Source organism: Schistocerca cancellata, chromosome 2 (assembly GCF_023864275.1).
Source record: "Schistocerca cancellata isolate TAMUIC-IGC-003103 chromosome 2, iqSchCanc2.1, whole genome shotgun sequence".
Taxonomy (NCBI): Eukaryota; Metazoa; Arthropoda; class Insecta; order Orthoptera; family Acrididae; genus Schistocerca; species Schistocerca cancellata.
The window spans coordinates 394,660,505-394,685,707 of record NC_064627.1 but is presented as its reverse complement, the minus strand read 5'-3'; the positions used below and the strand labels follow the sequence as shown (position 1 = coordinate 394,685,707).

At 38.5% G+C, this 25,203-nt stretch overlaps 1 protein-coding gene across 1 annotated transcript in view; it reads left to right on the top strand.

Moving 5' to 3' along the window:
* LOC126161815 (rRNA-processing protein UTP23 homolog) overlaps nucleotides 1–25,203 on the top strand; it is a 50,768-nt gene that overhangs the window by 6,120 nt on the left and 19,445 nt on the right. Inside the window, exons 2-3 of the mRNA XM_049917916.1 lie at nucleotides 8,010–8,106; nucleotides 17,441–17,567. Of these exons, the coding sequence (XP_049773873.1) occupies nucleotides 8,010–8,106; nucleotides 17,441–17,567 (224 nt within the window). The remainder of the gene's footprint in view (nucleotides 1–8,009; nucleotides 8,107–17,440; nucleotides 17,568–25,203) is intronic.

Sequence of the window (25,203 nt, the reverse complement as noted above, 5' to 3'; positions counted from 1 at the left end):
TGCATCAGACCAGTCTCTTGACTGAAGACCACGACAACAAGTATTTATTAATAAATGTGCAGTATTGGTTAGTCATGTCATGAGCACTGTATAGCTCCATTACTCCAGTTCATGTGTTTGTATAGTTTTCCAAAAATACTACATTTTTGGCTTTTTGAGTACCATCCTGAACTCAGATTTAATAGATTTTGTATCGCGATCAATATTAACATTTAGGAACTCTTTATCATGACTAACTAGTTATTATTCAAATGGCACTTTTCTGCAGTTTAAAAACCATGTCCATGTTTTATGCCTTCAATCCTCAGAAAAGAATCCCATAGCTAAGAACTGAGTGTACATAGGCACAGTATATCACCACAAGACATTGGCTGTTATAGACTGATGCTAACACCCTAAGAGCATAGCATGTTGATGACATTCTTTTTGCCAGTTTCTTTGTGTGTTCACTTCATGTTAACCAACAGTTGATGTTCGTCCCAAACAACTTTGTGTTTGCCACACAATCTATAGATTTATCATGTATGCTCTTTATGCTGAACTGCATACTGTTAGTTTTCTTTATGTTCAGCATTGTATTACATACTGCCCAATTGTAAATATCCTTTTGAGTATTTTATTTGCTTTCTCTTATAGGAGTTCTGTTGTTTTATCGGTAACCATGATGATGCTCCCATTGGCAAAGAGAACTTTTTCTCTATGTTGTACATTGTTTGGAAAGTATAATATAAATGGATAGATAAAAAAATCTACTCGCCAAGCAGCAGTAGGGGAACACACACACACACACACACACACACACACACACACACACACAAGGATTTAACTTTTACAAGCTTTCGGAGTCAGTAGCTACTTCTTCTGGGAGAAGAGTTGGAGGGGAAGGAAGAGTGGTGAAAGAAAAGGACTAGAGAGGTTTAGGGAAAGGGGTACAGTTCAGAAAAGAACCCTGGGTCAGGGGAGACTTACTGGATGGGATGAGAAGGAAAGACTCCTGTCCAGTAAGTCTCCCCTGACCCGGGGTTCTGGGTGACTTTTCTGAACTGAACCCCTTTCCCTAAACCTCTCCAATCCTTTTCCTTTACCCCTCTTCCTTCCCCTTACACTCTTCAGTTTGTGAAAGTTAAATCTTAGTGTGTGTGTGTGTGTGTGTGTGTGTGTGTGTGTCAATAACTCTCTGGAAAGTGATTGACATGTATTAAGAACAGAAACTGCACCTATCTTTATATATTTCTTATTTGACAGTTGTTTTAGTAAAAATTTATCATCACCCAAACATGTGAATAAGCTCCACCTTTTATACCCTGTTTTCCAAGTAAGAATGAAACCACTCATTCACTTTTCCTCTTATGTGTAGTGCTTCTAGCTTGCTTAACAGCATTTTGTGGTCAACAGCGTCAAAAGTCTTGGACAAGAGTAAGAAAACACCTGCAAACACAATCATCTCTATCAAGAGCGTCAAGTACCACTTTCGTGCACTCTGCAATGGGCAATATTGTACTTCTTCCATTTCTGAAAGCAAACTGTGCTTCATTAGAGAGGTTGTATTTACTCATGTAACTTATTAGTCTCTCTCTTCACAATTGCTTCAATTTTTATTTATTTATTTATTTATTTATTTATTTTTATTTATTTATTTATTTTTTTTTTTTTTTTTTTTTTTTTTTTTTTTTTTTTTTTTTTTTTAATGAAGACAACTCTGAAACTGGCCTGTAGTTTTCAGTGCTTTCTGCATCACCTTTCTTTAGCAAGGGCACCACTGATCCATGCTTTAGGTACTCTGGGAACTCACCTGAACTAAGGATTCATTTATTATGTTTGTTAATGGGGCTTCTGTGGTATATATGCACTTCTTCAGAATAGAAACAGGAACCTTGTCTATGCCTGCTGACTTCTTATTTTTTGATTGTTGTACTGTCATTCTAACTTCAAGCTCTGTTGTAGGAATCATCATTATTGTGCTTGCTGCGTGAAAAATTGTGGGTGCTACGTGTGTTTCAGGAAGCTTTTGCTGCATCTTCTCCACAATACCAGAGGAATAATCATTTATAAAATCAGCCAATTCCTGAGGACTTTCTATTATTATGTCCCCATCTTCGATTTGTACGCTATTATACTTGTGTCCGAATTTTCCAGTTTCTTGTTTTACAACACCCCATACCAGTTTGCTTTTATTTTCTGCACTGTATAGTAACATGCCATTGAATGGTTTTATACCTGTGGTGGTAGTAGTAAAGAAACTGTGGGTTAGTGCAGAACTTTTGCAAAGAACTGAGAAATTTAAGTGTCTGTGAGGTCTTGCTAATATCCACAGTTATCCACCTATTTTCCTTAGCTGTCGCAGTAGAAATTGCTACTTTTGGAAATGTTACATCAAAAATTAAACAATGGAAAATCCAGGATGGAACGTAACAATATTAGAGAAGGAAAGTTGCTACTCACCATACAGCAGAGATGCTGAGTCCCAATAGGCACAACAAAAAGATTCACACAATTATAGCTTTCGGCCATTAAGGCCTTTGTCAGCAATAGACACTATTGTGCCTATCGTGACTCAGCATCTCCGCTATATGGTGAGTAGCAACTTTCCTTCTCTAACATCAAATGTTAATTTAGACAAGGTTCAGAATTTAGCATCTACACTACTTTCCATGTACACTTCATGCCAGGTTTGATTTGCCACTGCCCTAGAAAAAATATCTCTCTTATGACATGAAAAAATCCTTTTGTAGGCGTAAAGTTTTGTAAGTTTCACTGAGCCTGCTGTTAGCTTTCTTAAATGATAGCAATGATCTAAAATGCCAAGACCTCTTATAAATACTTTACAGTTTTCCCTGTCAGTGTCCAAAAGTTCATGGTCTAAAATTGAAGCTGAACTTTTCGTAAACCTTGAAGTTGTGTGCTCAAAATCTTTAGGAGCGTATTACTAATTACACCCTGAGCACATATTCATGTCTACATATTATTATGCTAGTTTTGGGAACTGAGACCCTTTCCAGGGCTTCAGTTAATTTGTTGAAGAAAGTGTTCACATTACCGTTAGGTGAGCAGTAAACACATTGAGTGATTAGCTTCTTATTGATATGCAGCTTTGTTTGTACAGTGGCTGACAGTTAAAAATCTTTATATGTGCTAATTGCAATCATATCTTCTGTAGCTTTAAAATGTGTGCCACCCTTTAAAGATACATAATAGCCAACCCATTAAGGTAGACCTACAGTAGCAACTTGGACATTCATATGATGATAGCACTATATACTGCAATTCATCACCTCTACAGCAGTGTTCTGTAATGCACACTACTGTGCTGCTCGAAGACTGTAATTGAGCTGGAAGCTGGTGTACTTTATTTTTAATGTACTACACATTTTGGTGAATAATAAATACTTCTGAGCAAATTTCTGTGGTGCTTGCACACTCCGGTGTGGCACATTCTGTTTCCCACATACATGGTGCAGAAGTATCTAAGCTGATTGAGATACTTTTAAGAGAGTGGATCCTCGTGTCATGGTTTAACCTGAAAAAAGCCTGGTTATCCTATCAATGGCAGGAGGTATTTGACCAAGTGTAGCCCCTTACCTACCCTATATATTTTCACTAATCAACTCCACCAATCTCCCTTTCCCAAACCTGTTGAGTTGCAGACCATGCCTAGTGTAGCCCCATCCCCTGATAGTGCCCACCAGCACCACTGCAGTGTGGACCCCCGCCAGCAGTCATCAGCACTGTCTCCAGCTCTGCATTTAAATGCCTTACAGCACTGCCAAGATGAGGGTGATCATGCTACTGGGACAATGCTACCATACTCACATTGGTGCCACCAGTTAACAAAGCTCTCTTATTCAGATGACCATCTATGTTGTATGCCCTGTTCCTGTCCAGGCTCTTTCCTGCACCACCCAATATCACTGCCTGATCTTCGATTGTGAAATACTAGCTTTCCTAATCATGGGCAGAGTCTGCTGCATGTATCCTACCCTTACATCGTCCTGAGCCTCCTCTCCCTTCAACTCTAACTGCTGAAACCCGTTGCCGGTAGCCACAACAAAATTGTCAGACCATGCCCTCCTCCTGCTAGCCCTCTTGTCAGTTGCCAACTACTCCCTTCTCAGCACTATCTTCCCTCGTCCTTACCAACTCTCACCTAGCTTGGTACAACTCTACCTGTAGAACACAGATGTTCCCTTCCTTATCCTCTATTAATCTCATCCTGGCAGATATTTTGCAAGTCCAGGAAAGGACCTCAGCAGTTTCCCCAAGGTCCTCACTTCATCCCCCCCTCCCCATGTGAAGCCATTTACTACAGTTCCCACTTTCCAACAACAGCTCCCATAGGATCCACTCAGGGTCGGATAATACATATAGCAACAACAACAAAAGCTAAAACGTGAATCACTGAAGAAATATTATGAAATGTATTATGTTTATTTCACTGTTAAAAAAGCAGTCTTTGCTAATATGTTATGTTAGTTACTACTGCAAGGTCAGAAACATCAAACGGAAGGTTATTCTAAAAGGTTAGATGAATGTAAACAACCGTTCGTGAGAAGTCACACTTAAAAATAATTTAAACAAACTTGCGACATTTCTGAAACGTACTACGGATGCCAAAACTTCCCTTGTGTCACAGGAAACAAGGCAGTAGTTTAATGGATCATGGCAGAAGGTGTTTATAAAAATGTGCAAGAATGTACACAGCTCATTACGAGCATTGAGTTCAGTATATAAACGAAAGTCAGTCTTATACGATGACAATTGAAAATTCACTCTACAGACAAACCCACAATATAACATGTTTTAAATATAATACAAATGGTGTTCAGAGTTTACAGTAGTAATCAAATTGAATAATTTGAAATTTACATAATACAATAATTCTTACTGGAAGAGTTCTTAAGAAAATTTATAATAAAATAACCAGCAGACAATGTCTTCAGTTTTTTTACTGCCAGGTAGGCCAACAGAGCTTCAATGTGATTTATGGGTGGATTAAGATTCCTGCACTTGCCCAGTTTACACATAATTCTTATAAAGGACTTGTTAAGAAATTCTGCCTATGTTCTCCATGCTTTCTGACGCTACTCTAAACAAAATGTATTGATGTGTATGTTCTTGCATGTTGTTGTTGTTGTTCTTATTGCTGTCTTCATCTTCAGTCCAAAGACTGGTTTAATGCAGCTCTCCACTCTAGTGTAAAGTGATATGTTAAGCAATGGCCTGTTGCATCTTTGAAAAATATCAAACTATTTGCAAATGGTACTGCAGGTCTCCATTCCTGAAGTATTTTCTCATTGCCGCTTGCCCTACCATACAATAAGGGCTATAAAAATCCACATGCTTGGAAATGTCTTTTGTTTTGGATTAAGAATCATGCAGCCCAATTGGACCACACTGAACCTAACTGGCTGTGGCCCTAAATGTCAGTATAGTATACATACAGTCCAGAATGAGCCTGAAACCTATCATGCCTACACCTCACTGTTGTTCATGTGTTTTAAAGGTATAGTGTCCAAACTAATGGATATTGGCTTTTAAAGTCTGCGTTACTGGCTTCGCCAAACATTGCTTCATCTGTAAAGAACTTGACAGACACAAATAATGAATCAAGGAGTTTACTCATTGTGGGTATCCATTAGTTAAGAGACCCTACAGATATACAAGATCCTGTAGGTACAAAGGTTACATAATTAAACATCCTCGATATGACATTGGTACTTTGCAGATAGTTGTCATTGACTTTCACTCAGGTCATAAGGCATTACTTAGTGTATGCCATTCTGATACTTTACATGATACGGACTATGGAACAACTGTGAGAGTAAAATGGGCTGAAGTGAGTCTACATAAAAGTTCCATTGCATGATCTTTCCAATTTAACTATTGTTCAACAGCCTTTCCCAACAGCTTTATCACCATTAATCTTTCTACATCTGTACGACACACTATTGTAAATAGATCTTAATTTGGTTTTGGTTTTCCAGTGAAGTGCTTGGTATGCAATATAAAACCGACCCAGAAAATATTTACAATAAGACTGGTTTGGGATTGACTTTTGTTAATGAGTGTCACAGAAGATTCCAGGAATGGCCATCATTGACAATGATACAGCCCTATGCTCGACTTATCAAATTGTGATATTCACATAGCAGCTCTGCATGAAGGATAGCAGCAATAGTGTTTTCAATATTCTATTATAGCTCATCTTGTGTATAAGGATTATATTATTTTAGTACACCTGATTCCTCAGTTTGTTCCTGAGTTAAAAATCACAGAGAGGGGATGGGAACGGTTTCACTGCCTCTGCTGATTGTTGATTCCTCACCAAACGTGTCATTGTGTGTCAAGGTTGTCAAAGCAGTGTGTACTGTACTTCATCTTGCTAAGAATATCCGTTTAGTTGTTCATCTTGTGTGAGTTGATCCATGTGTGGATTAAACAGTTTCTGGACTTTCCAGTTAGCATCAACAGTTTTGTTAGGGAATCGTGTTACAATGTGGATACCGGACATTATACAACAAATATCAGTCTTAAAATTACACAATAATTTGCAATGTGTATAATAGCGCATTTTCTGTGAGTTCTTATGCCCTCAAGTATGAACTACACTTTGTCTGAAGAAATGAAAAACTGAGGCTCCAAAAGTCTTGGTTTTGCCTCACTCAGAAACCACAGGCAGAACTCACCACACGAGGTTTTTTTTTTTTTTTTTTGGGGGGGGGGGGTGCACTTTAACTTGTACTCAATAGTAAATTTGTAAGGATACAGATGCAGGTCCATTTTCATAATGTCTGAATTACCAGTTGCAAAGTTAAATGGTTTTTAGATTTTGTTGGAATTTGTACTAGACTTTCCTTTGCTACAGTAATGTTTTCTGGTGTTGAGACTCTTTGTGGATGATAACGATTTTTATTCTCTTTAGAGCCCATTTTGTTTCTTTTTGTCACTAATTTTTGGTTTTTACCAAATCACTTTGTCAAATTTTAGCGCAAATAGTTCCACAGGTGTTTTCCTTGAATTGTGCTTCACATAGCACATGACAAAGATCACACATTGTTTTATTGTGAACACCATTTTGTGTTTCAACCATCTATTTCATTGACATAACAATTTCCAACATTTTCTTTGATGGGCAATTCTCGCAATTCTCCTGTTCATTGACAAGGGTCAGCTCCAAATCAACCTTATAAATATTTCCTGGGCCAATTTTATTTTACCTACCCAGTATTATTTACTTTAAGTGTCAACTAGTTTGCATTGACTCACAAATGTAGTAATTTGAGGACATTATTGGTATAACTACTTCATATTGCTTTCTACTAGTTTAGTGTCTGCTTTAAACGTAATTGTGATTGTAATGTTAAATGCTTCCAATGCATATACTCTTAGCTGATTATATGTCCCAAACCAGTACTTGACCTGGATTACTGCCATTTGGATATTTAAGTGAACTGCTGCTTGCACTCAAAGCTTCAGTTTGCTACAGGATTCTCACTATGTCTTCCAAACTTGGCAGAGGATCTTCAACCATGCTATTTTAACAGAAATTCTCAGAAAATGGATGTAGCTGGGAATGTGACGGCTCCACATTACTGGCACTGAATTCATAAAATATTGTTTCTCAATATTCATCAGAAAGGCAGCTTAGAAAGATAACCTAAGAAATACTTTGCTGCCATAGCTTGGTCCATATAAGCAACTGCGATTTCTACAGAGTGATACTGTGAAAGCTATTCTACAAACATTCCATAATAAATCATTCATGATACAAAGATTTTTCAAGTAAATGGTCTCAGGGAGTTAAAATTCCTTAACTTGAAGTAATGGGACATTTTTAAATGCACTGCATGTACTTGTATTAAAAAAAAGGTAAGTGTTCCCTCTGATCTTGTCATGAAATGTGAAAACATTCTTTGTAAGTATTGGTGGTGTACTTAAACTCAAGATTGTAAAACATTTGCTTTCTTGTGTAATATATTAAGAGAATAAAAATTATTGATCTATGTTTTCAGAATAAACTTAGCTTGAAAGAACAGTTACCAAAATATTTGGGTGGAGATGTGAAGCTTCTGACAACCCCATGTGTGATTTTGGAAACAGAGAGACTTGGTAAGAAATACAGACTGATCATAATGATATTTTCATTAATATATTAATGTTCTAGCTCAGTCAGTATTGATGAAACATGTGCTGAGACACATTTCATGCACAACATATCATACAGATGATGCAAAACAAAAATAATTCAACATAACTATAATAGACAAACTGAGACTCAACCTCTCAAACCAGATCGTTCAGCAGATTGAACAGTGTAAATAATTGCACAGTTCTCCTGATATATATCCCTCATATGAACAACTGGGAGCCACTTTAGTCAGCGACATGTTTCGCTCACACACATGACACTTACAGTAATCACTGGTCACAACTAACTTATGGACTGACCTGACAGTGGACTGCAAATCTTCCGTTTCTCACCATAACATGCAACTGGTGAACTTGACTGATAGCCACTGGGCAAGCACAGAGACAAAGTAAACCAGGCCAGAGTACAAACACATTTAGTGAGAATACAAACTTGCACCACATTCTCACACCAGCATGAATCACATCACCCACTACAGGCCCAGTATAAAGTACAAACACAGCATAAACTAACATTAATACCACCCCACCCCCCCGAAACAAAACAAACTAATGCTCTACACTTACAACAAGGTCATCCGCCACAACACTACTATGCCACAGCTAAAAGTGGGCAGGCGGTGTCAAAGACTTGTGCTGATCCTTTGTATGTATCAGAAGGAAAAGTCACATATAAATGATGGTTTGAGAAAATATTGAAACGTGGCATTAATGCACTTCTTTTTGATGTTTGTACCAAGGGTAATAGAAGTGGAGGAAATAACATACACACAAGATATGAAATTGGAAGAGTTCAATTGTTCAATAAGAACAATGGGAACTTTATTTCATGGTTCGTGTCAAGTATCTATAAATTAAAACTGATGTGCATGTATATCAGATGTTTAAATGTTTCTCCAAAGTATTATGGATGGAATGTTTGAAGGGCTAGGAACTGCTCTATGGCTGCTTTTTCCACAAATTACTAAATATGTATCATAAAAAGTGATGGATAACTCCATGCATTTTTTAAAATGAAGATTGGCTTATCCACTGTTTCCCAAAGCTTTTCATTACATTGTGACTTACTGAGCTAAGAAGGGAAAAAACAAGGGTAGCTAAAGATCGACCTCAGTATTAAATTTTCAAAGTGAATATGGAAAGTTAATATGCTTATTGTGGTGTGTGTGTGAGAGAGATGGGGGGGGGGGGGGGTGTTAAATAACAGTTTGTTCTGAAGTTTGCATCATCCACACCAACGCTTATGTTAATTGCAGTGTGCTGAAAGAATGGTCTGAATGACTTAGAACTTGAAGGATGTGAAGCACATTATACCAACAATACGTGATTAAAATGGTAGAAATGCTGTGACATGGTCCAGTGGTGTCCTCTCTTGTGAGACCAGAAAAAGTCAGTGTCATGTCAAGCTCAATTCATGAAGCGCCTTCAAATGAAACTGAAACATGAAAGTGAGTGTCAGTATGGTTCTTCAACATCAAAAGTTAAAGTTTCAGTATGAGAGTGAGTTCAGTGGGAGCAAAACAGTCAACCTTTGGGATAACATTTCAACTCATACAGAGCTTGCTGCCATGATAGTAATACATTTGTGGCACCAGTGGATAGGAGGAGGTCACACTCTGCAACAAGAAGACAGTGGATAATGGAATTTGATCATAGATTGAGAAGACTGCATGCCATCAAGTTGGCTTCCTTAGTGTAGAAATTACAAATGTCTAAGAATGAAATGACCTGCTGATAGGTGGCAAGCTGGATTGGGTTTTTCCTCACCCCCCTTCCCCTCCCCAATACCCCTCTGTTATCTTGTTTGTTCTCCTCCTTCCCTCACCTCTCCCAAGTAAAACGTAATCCCCGCTTCAGCCTGTCATTCAGTGATTGTTAACACTATTGTGGTGACTAGAATATGGCAGATTATGTTGATGAGCTGTATTGAAGACAAGTTGGAATGCTTGTGGATACAACATGCAAACTCTGCTACCACATATGGGGGATAATCTGAGCAGCAGCAGCTACATCAGAGTCAGAGGTACTCCCATCAGTCAGCAACTAAAAATTCAGTTGTGTGATGAGGAATTTTCAAAGGCTTTTCAAAGAATGATGGTTGCCTCTTTGTCTGTGGCCTGCATGATCACCTATCTTGCACTCCAACTCTCTGTCCTCTCCCCCTTCCCCATCACTTCCTAGGAGGACATCATCTCATTTTCTATCAATTATGTGCCGAGCTTGTGCCTGTGAGTGACTGCTTCATTTCTTCTTACCCTACACTGCAATTCCTTGCCACCGCCTCCTCCTCCTCCTCCCCCCCTCCCCTATCTCTCTTACTGGGTACCCTTTCCATCTGACTCATAAACAATGTTGGATTCTGTGATGCAGACTGAACTAACCCAAGGATACTGATTTTTGTTGCTCTTCCACTCTCTTACTTTATATCTGATCTTGGTTTCTGACTAATCAAGTGCAGTCTCCATTAGTCAGTTTTCCCTTGTACTTTTGAAAATTTTCTCAGTGGTGCAGGCTGTGCAAGGAAGGTTGCTCAATGTGACATGCATCCCAGCAGATGTGCACATGTAATACACGAAAAGTGCCCCAAACCCTACATTGTAGCCAACTCATGGGAAGTCGTCAAGTACCTGCATAGCTGTGGCTGTTGACTATGTGGGGATCACACTGTTGATTGCTTGTGCTGTCTCTCTCCCATGAATGCCTGGGACATGAGGACTCCAGGCAGTGATTACTCAATCAGGTAGCCAGAGCTGTGGTGGGAATGCGCCTTTGGGGAGAGCCTCTGATAGCAGTGGGTGGCACCAAGCTGGACAGCTCACAAAGAAGAGATCCAAATTATCCCAACCTGGTGGTTGCCTTAACAGCACAGAATGAAATTGGTTTAACAACCCAGGAGAAAATTATGCTTTACAATTCTTGGTTTGGTCCAGAATAGATGGTAAATACTTCTTGAATGAAAAACCATTGTGATTTGTAAAATAAAGAGTTGTTCATGTGATGTCAAACCATATACACTGCTTATGGACTGTTTTAAATGCACACAATTTGGACATTTGTCATCATGCTATACAAATGAGTCAGTCTGTGGGACAGTGGTCAACCATTACATGAGATCATTCTGTTTGGAAAATCATTAATTTCTGTTAACTGTGACAAAGATAATTCTGCGCATTCTCCAACTTGCCATGTCTTCAAATTAGAATGCAAACTACAGTAACATAAAACACTCGAGCAACTAACTTCCATTGAGGCTCAGAAGAAATATGAAAGCATACATCCTGTACAATTGATGACAAATTTCATGCAAGTAATAACCAAGGTCCCACTTACAGCAAAAAATAGTGCTCACTCTCTCACCTTAACACTAATTTCAGATAGCCTCCCAAGCATGTCCCACCAGGAAAAAGAGGATGACCTTCCCCCTGTTATCTCTTCCCAATATGTCTTGAAGATCTCAGCCTTCTCTTATTGGGCAGAGCATGTCCTTGGGGAGATGAGGTTTCCTCTCAGATCTGACAAACCACAATTACAACAATAGGTAGTAGCTGAAGGAGGTGTGAGAAATAGACCATAGGATGGTCGGTTGGTCTAGTCACCTTCAGTCCCAGAAACCCACCCAGGCATTTTCCAGCTAAGGAGAAGGAGAAGAAGAGAGAGAGAGAGAGAAATAATGCAAATTGAGAGCAATTCCCCACAACAGATGGTTCCAGTCACATTTAATTATCACGCAATGGAAAATCCTGGATGGAATATGACAGTGTTATGAAAAGGATAAATTGACACTCACTTTAGAGTCGCATGTAGGTACAACAAAAAGACTGTCAGAAAGTAGGCTTTCAGCCAACAAGGCCTTCATAGACAATATATCTACATGCACACACACACACACACACACACACACACACACACACACACACAAGTGTGAATGCAACTCACACACATGACCGCAGTGTGGCCTCAGCAGCCAGAAACTGTGGTCTCATGTGTATGTGAGTTGCATTTGCATATGTGTGTTTTTGTGTGTATGTCATCTATTTCTGATGAAGGCATTGTTGGCTGAAAGCTTACTTTCTGACAGTCTTTTTGTTGTGCCTATCTAAGACTCGGTGTCTTCGGTATATGCTGAGTAGCAACTATCATTTTCATAATATTGTCATTAACGATCACATAAATTCTCAACATTACACTCAGTCCCCATGAAAACACATGTAATAGTTATGCACTGGAGGTGCAGTGGTACTTACGCCACATCACTGAGGTAAAACAAGTAATCGCACATCACCCAGAAGCTAGTATAGCCCTACAGGAAATGTGCTTCCCAGCAGCACCCTCTCCTATTCGTAGTCGTTACAAAAATTGAGCTGACAGTGGGAGGGTATAAGGTAAGGTTTGTATGTTTTTACACAATTTCAGTTTAGTGAATCGATTCCACTCATTACTTCACTGGAAATGGTATCTGTAGGTATACAGGCATCCATTGACTTTTCACTCTGTAATATTTGCCTGCTTCCAGATTGAGAGGTCACACACCAGCTGACTTGCTGATTTGATCTTACAACTACCTCCATCCTTATCCATCTTAGGGACTTTCAGTGCTTACTTTCCTTTGTGGGATCTGTTCCAAAATCTCTCAGTGGGGCGGTATAAATAGGACAGCTATTCTACAGTTTTAATATTTGTTGCTTAAACTCCTCTCATTTCAACCCATTGTATGATATCTTTTTGGCTATTGATCTATCAGTTGTAGCTACATCTTTCTCCTGTCCAGTTAATGAAAGGTGCATAATGATTTATGTGATTGTAGCCACTTCTCAATCATTCTTTCTTTACCCCACTGACACCCATCAGAGCATCTTGTACTCAGCAATTTAAAGAATGCCAGCTGGCATAGCATCACCATTTCTTTAAATACTGAATTGTCCTCCTAAGGATGAGTGAAGTTATTCTGTAACATACCTCCAGTGCAACATTATAGGGTGGAGAAAATGAAAGTGGCCCGAGGAACAGAGCTCCAGGTATAAAGAAACACAGCAGAGGAAAGGAAGTACAATACTAACTGGGCTATAGTAGATGTTGAAATTGACCACCATTCTCCCCTTGGCACTTTTGGGCTCTCTTCAGAAAGTTGCTGAAGGCAAATCAAAGCTGGACTCATGGAAATCCTGCAGTCTCATCGGAAATGTTCTTCTGCTGTTCTCGAAGATTATGAGGGTTGTTGCGGTATACATTAGACTCGAGGGCTCCCCACACAAAGTAATCACACATTGACAGATCAGATGACTGGAGTGGCCAACTCTGGCCGTGACCAGACTGAGCTCTGCTAACAACTCTGTCAGGTGTGAAATTAGTGCAGATGTGCTCCAGGATTCAGCTGGCTGTATGGGCACTTGTTCCATCCTGTTGGAAGTAACTGTAGGGCTTTTCCTCCTCTGTTAGTGCTGCCACAAATGATTTCAAAGTGTTGGCAGTGTAACACACTGAAGTCAGCATCTAATGAAAGAAGATGGGACCAGTAATGCAACATGCAGACACTGCACACCAAGTCCCAACTGTCTGATCACACAGTGGTGTTTCATGGAGGGTATGTGGATTCTTCACTGCCCAAAATCTGTGATTCTGTGAGTTGACATAATTCCTCAGGTGAGACTGGGCTTCATCAGACATTAAGAACAGATCCAGATCCAAACCATTCATTGTTATCTCAATGAATAACCACTCACAAATCTAGATGCACTAAGAAGCATCTGTTAGTTTTAATGCATGAACAACAGACAGTCAGTAGGAGTGCATATGCAGGTCCAAGTGCAGCATTTCTCTGCATGATTGATGTGATATCCGGTCTTTTGTGACAGGTGTCAGGTTGATTTTGTAGGACTCTGAAGAATTTTCTGGCAAACTGCAGCCACATTTTCTGGCGTGTGTTCACGTTTATGAATGTTTTTTGACTTATTCAAAACAGATCCTGTCCGACCCCATTTTAGGACTAAGTATTGCATAGCATTCTTTGCTGGCACTTTGACACTATTAAACTCCTCAGCAAACAACTGACCACGCCATCTTTGTTGTCACTTAACCACAACAAACACCCGCTGCTCCGCAGTGAATACTGCTGTCCCCGTTTTACTGCTCCACTCATACTGACACAGCCCACACAATACTCTGAGCCGCTGTGGATCATGTGGCAGGCATACGCTTTGTGTGCATGTCACGGGGAGTGGTTATATGCGCCCATTCACATCCAGTCTTATCCACTCGTCCACGCCACTTTTATTTGCCCAATCCTGTACTATCAGTAGTCACTCTCTAGTTTGGACGCATCACAGGAAAACTGTACTATACAGGAAACACGAAATAACTGTAGATATTAAAAATTGCAGAGGGTCACTCAACAAAATTAACAAGGGATACACTTCCCATCTTCAAAAGGCTCTGAGCCCACGACTACTATCTGATTTAAAAAAAAAAAAAAAGGAGAAGTGTTGAGGCAGATTTTTGACCTTTATTGGGACACTCCTCTCAAGTTTGGGACAAACTATAGTGCATTTATGGGTAACAGTCATCCTCTAGCATCCTGGATGTCTACCAGGATGGTTTGATTCAGTCTGAAGCTGCCATCATTGCTGAACAGTTAACAGCACACTTCACCCACGCCTCAGCATCTGTAAATTACCCTCCTACCTTCCACCTCCATAAAGGATCAGGGAGAGTGTTTATTTATCCTTTGATTCTCAGTCATCAGACTCGTACAGTTATCTTAAAACACATAGAAACTACCCAGTGCCAACAATATAGTCCCAGTTTATGATTGTGTACGCAACAAGATGCTGCGCCATTTACCACTAGAATACAATAAGTCACATTCTTACACTCTGAACTGCATTTGCCATGAGGATGAGCAATATACACTACCACAATATGAGACACGAAAGTTATTTCCATGTATTTTCTCATTGTGTGTCGTTTATGGTGGACTTCTGTGTACAGTAATGGTCTTCAACAACCTCTCATCTGACACACAGCAAGAACGTAAGAACGTGGGAATCCCTGTTAATTCAAAAGAAAATTTAAAACATACTTTATTACCTGCTACTATAAATTAATTTCTTCTCCACATGGATTAGCCTTTTAAACCTATTCTTTGTTCACAAATTCACTATAAGTTATTTCATTTGCTAAATTCAAAAATTTAACATCCCATTAACAGCTTGTTTTAAACAGGCCTATGTTTGTAAAGTACACAGATAATTATTGTTTTATCATAAAATATCTGTGAGACCGTGTAGGTATCAAGTTGGCATTAGGGGAAAAAACAGCTACTTAATGTAACCTATGAAACAGCAGCTCATAGCAAAGTAGCACCTTTCTGATATTCTAGTACGTTAAACTCAGTTTGAGTAGCAGTAAATAGTTTATAGCTGTTTAACAATACATAATTATTAATGCAATATCCAAGAACAGTTGCTTCACTAAAATGTACACCCTGACTCATTCTGCACCACTGATTTTTTTTCCTTGGTGGAACTTGGAGTTAATATCTTAATTATAAGGGGCATTCAAATGAAACCTGGTCACTGGTCTGTGAAGTGGCTTGATAACGCTGGGCATTGATGGTGGTTCTCCATTCCAGGAACTCGACAAGCAGTGGACCCATGTGGTCAGAAAAAAGAAGTATATCATGACCTTACCAGAACTGGTGTGCACGGCCTTTGATTTCTTTGGAGGTGGTGAAGTCACATGTTTCCACAGCTTGCTCTGATGCTTTCCAGTTCAAAATGGTGACACCATGTTTCGTCACCTGTGAAAATACATGACAGAAAGCCATATTCCTCCTCATGATAACATTGCAGATGACTCAAAGACAGGGCTACTCGAGTATTGTGCTGTTCAGCAGTCGGCTGGTGGGAACCCACTGCGCACAGATTTTTCAAAAGTACAAGTGTTGATGCATTATAGTGTGGGCAGTGCCCACGCTAGTGCCCAGTAACCAATGGATCTCGTCCACGATGATTCTACAGTTGTCCAAAACTAAAGCATTCACTACTGCAATCATTTCTGGTGTGATGACACGATGAGCCTGTCCAGGACTGGCATCTTCTTCCAGTGACTCAAACCACTCAAGGAATCATTTGTACCGTTCCACAACAGTTGAACAACTCAGACTGTACTCACCATACACACCCTTCATCTGTCGATACATTTCACAGCCTCCAACTCCCTCCACCACCAAAAATCGAATAACTCCTCGTTGTTCCTGCTTACTCGTCTGCATGTTCGGTAGTGGACAATAACTTCGTTGCTGTGCAACATCAAATGGTGCGCACGCGTCAGTCTCTCTACCAATAGATGGCGCCACCATACTCGCAGTTACATGGTGCCACCTTACTTGTAAGGCAAAGGTAAACTCATTGACCAGGTTTCATTTGAATGAACCTCATAGAATACAAGTATGATCCAGTGGCACTAGATAGTCTGAAGGTAGTTTAAAGATCCCTCTGCCAGGCACTTAATTGTGAGTTGTGAGAGTAATCATGTAGATATAGATGTGAAGAAAACTGTTTGAATTCATCTGGCAAAATAGACAATATTTTGGATATGAATGTTGATATTAGTATAGTATCTGACATCTTTTCTGACCAGAGATGATTCTGTTCAAATGCCATATTGTGCAGTGCACTTGTATTACTTGCTATGTCTCTAATTTTATTGTACTTGATACTATAATTTTTGAAGCAACTGCTGAATTCTTTGAGAAGTGTTTCTTTTGTATACTGCTTTAAGTTTTTTGTACATAGCCTTGGAACTTTCACAACACAGCACATGTGGCTTTATGTTTTTATCTGTTGTCTTCATTATATAATGTTTTATCTGGCTGTCCGATTGCTGCAGTTCTACTTTTTTCTATTGTTCCAGTTTTTTTTATTATGCTTCAGTTCCATCCCCAATAGTCCTATGTTTTAGGTCCACAGACATATCACACTTCCAGATAACTTTACATTCTGATTTTTATTCTTTTGCCAACCTTAAAGACCCTGCAGCAATCTTTGTGTTTTACCAACTCTTCAACACTTTCTACAATATGCTCTAGGTTATTTCTTTTGAGCAATGAGGCATTAAATTAATTAATTAATATGTCCAGCTCCCACTTTTAAAAATTCTTATCCAAAGATTTGGTTGCCATTATGCTCAGTGTCATTTTCTGAAAAAGTCTGCTGTATAACATTAGTAACCACAGCAGACATTCCTCAGTGTTTTCATCAATACGAAGTGCATTAAATTAAGCAAACTTTCTTTTCAGGGCCAAATCTATATGGTGCGATGATAATTGTAAAGCAATTCCCAGTTCATAAATGTACTCATCAGACTAAAGCTGTGTCTGGAGCAGCATGCCTGGCATCAATGTTGGGAGACACAAATCCATCAAGGTAACAAAAAAATTAAATTATGATTTTCAATTGTATAAATGGAGGCTTAAATTAAACATCCTAAGAGGTTGCGTTTATTATTGTTATGTAGCTCTGTATGGTTTTCATTAGATATAATTTGAAAATTCTGAAGTTAAAAGAGATAGACTTAAAACATTTTCACAGCATATAAAATTTGGTGCTTGTAATTATTTATTTTTATTGTATCTAAATTTACACTTTTCTACTAGATAATGAAAGCCGTGAGAATCACTATAATTTTCTTGTTTTGCTCACTACATGTTATTGTTCAATCATTCTTATACAATTATGGCATTGTGTTCATCGGTTGTGCTGTCAGATTTTGTTTGCTTATAAATTACTGTTTGATGGAAAGGCCCTTTCAGAGTGCAGAAGAATCCACATTATGCACATCTCCAAATATACAGGGTATGCTCAATATCAGCACCATTCACCAGAAGGCACATGTGGTGTCGATACATGCCAACTTTGCAAATGAAATGTTACTGCGTGACGGTGAAGATTTTCTGGATCATGTCATCTTCAGTGATGAATTAACACTTCATCTAAGTGGAAATGTGTACTCGCATAATGTGCTCTTCTGGGAGCCACATATCTTTATTTGTTAGCAAGATGGTGTGTCACCGCACTAGAATAACTTGGTACACAGTAGGTTAAATGATGTTGTATTTTCCCAGACAGGTTAAAATATGCCATTGTCAAGCCTCCCTACAAAAAAGGGGTTGCCACAGATGTCAATAATTACCGGCCAGTATCCTAGTTTATAGCATTTTCAAAAATCGTCAAGAAAGTAATGTACTCAAGAGTGATAGTCATCTCAACAGTAATGGGATGTTTAGTAAATCACAATCTGGATTTCAAAAATGCTGTTCCACCGAGACAGCAATATACAGTTTCACTGCCAACATAGTAGAGTCTTTAAATAGTAAAATGTCACCAATAGAAATTTTCTGTGACTTATCCAAAGCATTTGATTGTGTGAACCACGACATTATGTTACAAAAATTACAATTCTATGGTATAAATGGAACAGCAATTGAGTGTTTTAGAAAACTGCTCAAAGATATGAACTGGAAAGATGTTTATAATGCTATTGACATGAATGAAAAATATAACACATTCATGAGCAATGTCAGTACCATGTTCGAAAACTGTTTTCCTCTAAAAGTAACTCAAATTAAACAGAAGTCTATAATAAAACCATGGATTACACAAGGAATAAAGATTTCCTGTTAGACAAAAAGGAAAATGTATCTGTCGACCAAGAATAGCTCCAATGCTGATGATTTAGCTAAATACAAGGAATATTGTAAAATATTAAAAAAAAGTATTTCAGACATCTAAACAAATACACTACGAGAAGAAGATAGCAATGTCAGGGAACAAAATAAAAACAATATGGGATATAGTGAAAGAGGAGACTGGTAGAACCAGAAAGGCACAGGAGCAAATAGCACTAAGGGTAGATGACACATTAGTAACCAGTGGGCACAGTGTGGCAAATCTATTTAACAAGTACTTTATATCCGTTACTGATAGAATGGGACTGTCAGGATCAGTAAATAATGCCCTTGAATATCTGAAACTAGCCTTTACAAATAGCTTCAGGTACATGAATATGTCACTCACTTCACCCAAAGAAATAACTTCCATAATAAAATCTTTAAAAACAAAGTATTCTAGTGGTTACGATGAAATATCAACAAAGTTAATTAAGGCATGTTCTTGTGAGTTTAGTACAATTCTAAGTTACTTGTGTAACCAGTCAATTATAACTGGGATGTTTCCTGACTGGCTAAAACATGCAGATGTTAAGCCTACATTCAAGAAAGGGGATAAAGAGATACCATCAAACTACAGACCGATTTCACTTTTTCCAGCATTCTCAGAAATTTTAGAAAAAGTAATGTACAGGCAGCTTCTCAACCATCTGACCACAAATAACATATTATCAAGAACACAATTTGGATTTCTGAAGGGTTCTGATATCGAGAAGGCTATTTACATGTACAGTGAAATACGTAATTCATTAAATAACAAGTTACAAGCAGCAGGTATTTTCTGTGATTTGTCAAAGGCATTCGATTGTGTGAACCATAACATCCTTTTAAATAAATTAGAAATCTATGGTGTCACGGGCAGTGCTGCAAAATGGTTCAAGTCATACCTCGCTAACAGAAAATGAAGGGTGTCAGTGCAAGGGACTAGTGAATTAAGTCATCATCAGAATGGGAAGAAATTACATGTGGTGTCCCACAAGGATCCATCTTAGGGCCATTACTTTTTCTTGTGTACTTAATGATCTCTCATCAGTTACACTGCCAGAAGCAGAGTTCATTTTGTTTGCAGATGACACAATTATTGGAATAAATAGTGTGTCAAGTGTAGTTCTAGAAAGATCTGCTAATGATATTTTCATGGATATTAATAAACGGTTTAAAGCCAACTCACTGACATTAAACTTCGAAAAGACTCACTATATGCAATTCAGAACCTGTAAGAGGTTTCCACCCAGCATATGCATAAAGTATGAAGAAGAGCAGATAGAAGAGGTTGACAGTCTTAAATTCCTGGGATTACAACTTAATAATAAATTCAGTTGAGAGGAGCACACCACAGAACTGCAGAAACACCTTAACAAATCTGTATTTGCAATTCGAGTGTTCGCAGACATAGGCGACATAAAAATGAAAAAGCTTGCATACTTTGCCTACTTTCATTCCATAATGTCATATGGTATAATATTTTGGGGTAACTCTTCAAGTGAAACGAAAGTTTTCAGAGTCCAAAAGCGTGTAATAAGTATTATTTGTGTAGTAAATTCACGGACGTCCTGTAGAAACCTCTTCAAAGAACTGGGTATACTAACTACTGCCTCTCAGTGTGTTTACTCCTTAATGAAATTTGTCATAAATAATATATCTCTTTTTCCAACAAACAGCTCAGTTCATACATACAATACCAGGAACAAAAATGATCTGCACAAGGACTTAAAAGCACTTACTTTAGTTCAAAAAGGGGTCCACTACTCAGGAACACTCATCTTCAATAATTTGCCAGCAAACATAAAAAATTTAGTTACAAATAAAGATCAGTTAAAAAGGAGCCTGAAAGACTTACTAGTGGCCAACTCCTTCTACTCCATTGACGAATTTTTTAATAGAAACAAATGATGTATTGTATATATTCATACTATTAGTATTGTTCTTTCAGCTTTAAAAAAATAAAAAATAAGAAAAAAATAAAAATAAAAAATTGACATGTTCCACATCCACAAGGATCTCCTCAACACAGATCTATGGAACAAAAAACTAGTCTAATCTAATCTAAGCATATGAGTGGTTTAAGTCATCTATAGAACAGGAAGAAAAAAGTTTCTTTATATGGTTTAAGTGATTTAAGGAAGTTTCCCACTTCATCTAACTGAAGTGAAATTACATTAGGTGTTCCATAGGGTTCAATCAAGGGTCCCCTTCTGTTCTTGATATATGTGAATGACCGCCCTTCTTATCTGAAACAAGAAGCTTAACTGACACTGCTGATGGTATATGCATCATTATTAATCCAGTACAATAAACTCCAATAGAAAAGATATGAATAATGTCTTTGGAAAAGTTATCGATTGGTTTTCTGTGAATGGGCTTGCTCTGAACTATGAAAAAATGCAGTACATCCAAATTTCTACTGCAAGAAGTACAGTTCCTTCAATAAATATAACACATGAACAGAAGTCAGTAGCCAGGGAGAGCATACTAAGTTTTTGGGTGTACACATAGATGAGAATCTTAATTGGGAAATTCATATTTTGGATCTTCTAAAGCGACTGGTTTCAGCATCTTTTGCAATCAGAATAATTGCTAATTTTGAAAATATTGAAATTAGCAAGCTAACATACTTTGCATACTTTCACTGTCTGATGTCATGATGTTGTTGTTGTGGTCTTCAGTCCTGAGACTGGTTTGATGCAGCTCTCCAAGCTGTACAATCCTGTGCAAGCTTCTTCATCTCCCAGTACTTACTGCAACCTACATCCTTCTAAATCTGTTAGTGTATTCATCTCTTGGTCTCCCTCTATGATTTTTACCCTCCACACTGCCCTCCAATACTAAATTTGTGATCTCTTGACACCTCAGAACATCTCCTACCAACTGGTCCCTTTTTCTTGTCAAGTTATGCCACAAACTGCTCTTCTCCCCAATTCTATTCAATACCTCCTCATTAGTTATGTGATCTACCCATGTAATCTTCAGCATTCTTCTGTAACACCACATTTCGAAAGCTGCTATTCTCTTCTTGTCCAAACTATTTATCATCCGTGTTTCACTTCCATACATGGCTACACTCCATACAAATACTTTCAGAAACGACTTCCTGACACTTAAATCAATACTCGGTGTTAACAAATTTCTCTGCTTCAGAAACGCTTTCCTTGCCATTGCCAGTCTACATTTTATATCCTCTCTACTTCGACCATCATCAGTTATTTTGCTCCCCAAATAGCGAAACTCCTTTACAACTTTAAGTGTCTCATTTCCTAGTCTAATTCCCTCAGCATCACCCGACTTAATTCGACTACATTCCATTATCCTCATTTTGCTTTCGTTGATGTTCATCTTATATCCTCCTTCAAGACACTGTCCATTCTGTTCAACTGCTCTTCCAAGTCCTTTCTCTGACAGAACTAAAATGTCATCAGCTAACCTCAAAATTTTTATTTCTTCTCCATGGATTTTAATACCTACTCGGAATTTTTCTTTTGTTTCCTTTACTGCTTGCTCAATATACAGATTGAATAACATCAGGGAGAGGCTACAACCGTGTCTCACTTCCTTTCCAACCACTGCTTCCCTTTTGTGCCTCTTGACTCTTATAACTGCCATCTTGTTTCTGTACAAATTGTAAATTGCCTTTCGCTCCCTGTATTTTACCCCTGCCACCTTTAGAATTTGAAAGAGAGTATTCCAGTCAACATTGTCAAAAGCTTTCTCTAAGTCTACAAATGCTAGTAACGTAGGTTTTCCTTTCCTTAATCTATTTTCTAAGATAAGTCGTAGGGCCAGTATTGCCTCACATGTTCCAACATTTCTACGGAATCCAAACTGATCTTCCCCAAGGTCGGCTTCGACCAGTTTTTCCATTCGTCTGTAAAGAATTGGTGTTAGTATTTTGCAGCTGTGACTTATTAAACTGATAGTTCAGTAATTTTCACATTTGTCAACACCTGCTTTCTTTGGGATTGGAATTATTATATTCTTCTTGAAGTCTGAGGGTATTTCGTTTGTATCATACATCTTGCTCACCAGATGGTAGAGTTTTGTCAGGACTGGCTCTCCCAAGGCCGTCAGTAGTTCTACTGGAATGTTGTCTACTCCGGAGGCCTTGTTTCGACTCAGGTCTTTCAGTGCTCTGTCCAGCCCTTCACGCAGTATTGTATCTCCCATTTCATCTTCATCTACTTCCTCTTCCATTTCCATAATATTGTCCTCAAGCACATAACCCTTGTGTAGACCCTCTATATACTCCTTCCACCTTTCTGCTTTCCCTTCTTTGCTTAGAACTGGGTTTCTACCTGAGCTCTTGATATTCATACAAGTGCCTCCCTTTTCTCCAAAGGTATCTTTAATTTTCCTGTAGGCATTATCTATCTTACCCCTAGTGAGATAAGCCTCTACATCCTTACATTTGTACTGTAGCCTTCCCTGCTTAGCCATTTTGCACTTCCTGTCGATCTCATTTTTGAGACGTTTGTATTCCTCTTTGCCTGCTTCATTTATTGCGTTTTTATACTTTGTCCTTTCATCAATTAAATATTTCTTCTGTTACCCAAGGATTTCTACTAGCCCTCGTCTTTTACCTACATGATCCTCTGTTGCCTTCACTACTTTATCCCTCAGAGCTACCCATTCTTCTTCTACTGTATTTCTTTCCCCCATTCCTGTCAATTGTTCCCTTATGCTCTCCTGAAACTCTGTACAACCTCTGGTTTAGTCAATTTGTCCAGGTACGATCTCCTTAAATTCCCACCTTTTTGCAGTTTCTTGAGTTTTAATCTACAGTACATAACCAATAGATTGTGGTCAGAGTCTACATCTGCCCCTGGAAATGTCTTACAATTATAACCTGGTTCCTAAATCTCTGTCTTAGCATTATATAATCTATCTGATACCTTCTAGTATCTCCAGGATTCTTCCATGTTTCTTTTATGATTCTTGAACCAAGTGTTAGCTATGATTAAGTTATGCTCTGTGCAAAATTCTACCAGACGGCTTCTTCTTTCATTTCTCACCCCCAATCCATATTCACTACAATGTTTCCTTCTCTCCCTTTTCCTACTCTTGAATTCCAGTCACCCATGACTATTAAATTTTCGTCTCCCTTCACTACCTGAATAATTTCTTTTATCTCATCATACATTTCATCAATTTCATCATCTGCAGAGCTAGTTGGCATATAAACTTGTACTTCTGTAGTAGGCATGGGCTTCGTGTCTATCTTGGCCACAATAATGCGTTCACTATGTTGTTTTTAGTAGCTTACCCACACTGCTATTTTTTTATTCATTATTAAACCTACTCCTGCATTACCCCTATTTGATTTTGTATTTATAACCCTGTATTCACCTGACCAAAAGTCTTGTTCCTCCTGCCACCGAACTTCACTAATTCCCACTATATCTAACTTCAACCTATCCATTTCCCTTTTTAAATTTTCTAACCTTCCTGCCCGATTAAGGGATCTGACATTCCACGCTCCGATCCGTAGAACGCCAGTTTTCTTTCTCCTGATAACGACGTCCTCCTGAGTAGTCCCCACCCGGAGATCTAAATGGGGGATTATTTTACCTCCGGAATATTTTACCCAAGAGGATGTCATCATCATTTAACCATACAGTAAAGCTGCATGCCCTCGAGAAAAATTATGGCTGTAGCTTCCCCTTGCTTTCAGCTGTTCGCAGTACCAGCACAGCAAGACCATTTTGGTTAGTGTTGCAAGGCCAGATCAGTCAATCATCCAGACTGTTGCCCCTGTAGCTACTGAAAAGGCTGCTGCCTCTCTTCAGGAACCAAACGTTTGTCTGGCCTCTCAACAGATACCCCTCCGTTGTGGTTGCACCTACGGTACAGCCATCTGTATCGCTGAGGCATGCAAGTCTTCCCACCAACAGCAAGGTCCATGGTTCACAGGGGGGCTGATGTCATACGGAATAATATTTTGGGATAACTCAACACTTTGGCAAAACATATTCATTGCTCAAAAGAAAGTGGTTGGAATAATGTGTGGGGCTCATAGTTGCCCATCTTGTAGGCATCTGTTTAAAAGGTTAGGAATTCTTACAACAGCCTCACAGTACATTTAATCAGTAATGAAATTTGTTCTCAATAACATGGACCAGTTTAAAAACAATAGTGACATTCATGATTATAATACCTGAAGAAAGAAATACTTAAATTATCCTCTACTTAACCTAGCTTTGGTGCAGAAAGGGGTAAAATATGCCGCTGTAAAACTTTTTGATAAATTACTAGATGAAATAAAATGTCTGACAGATTGCAGTAATAGTTTTAAAAATAAATTGAAATTATATCTCCGTGACATCTCCTTCTACACTGTAGAT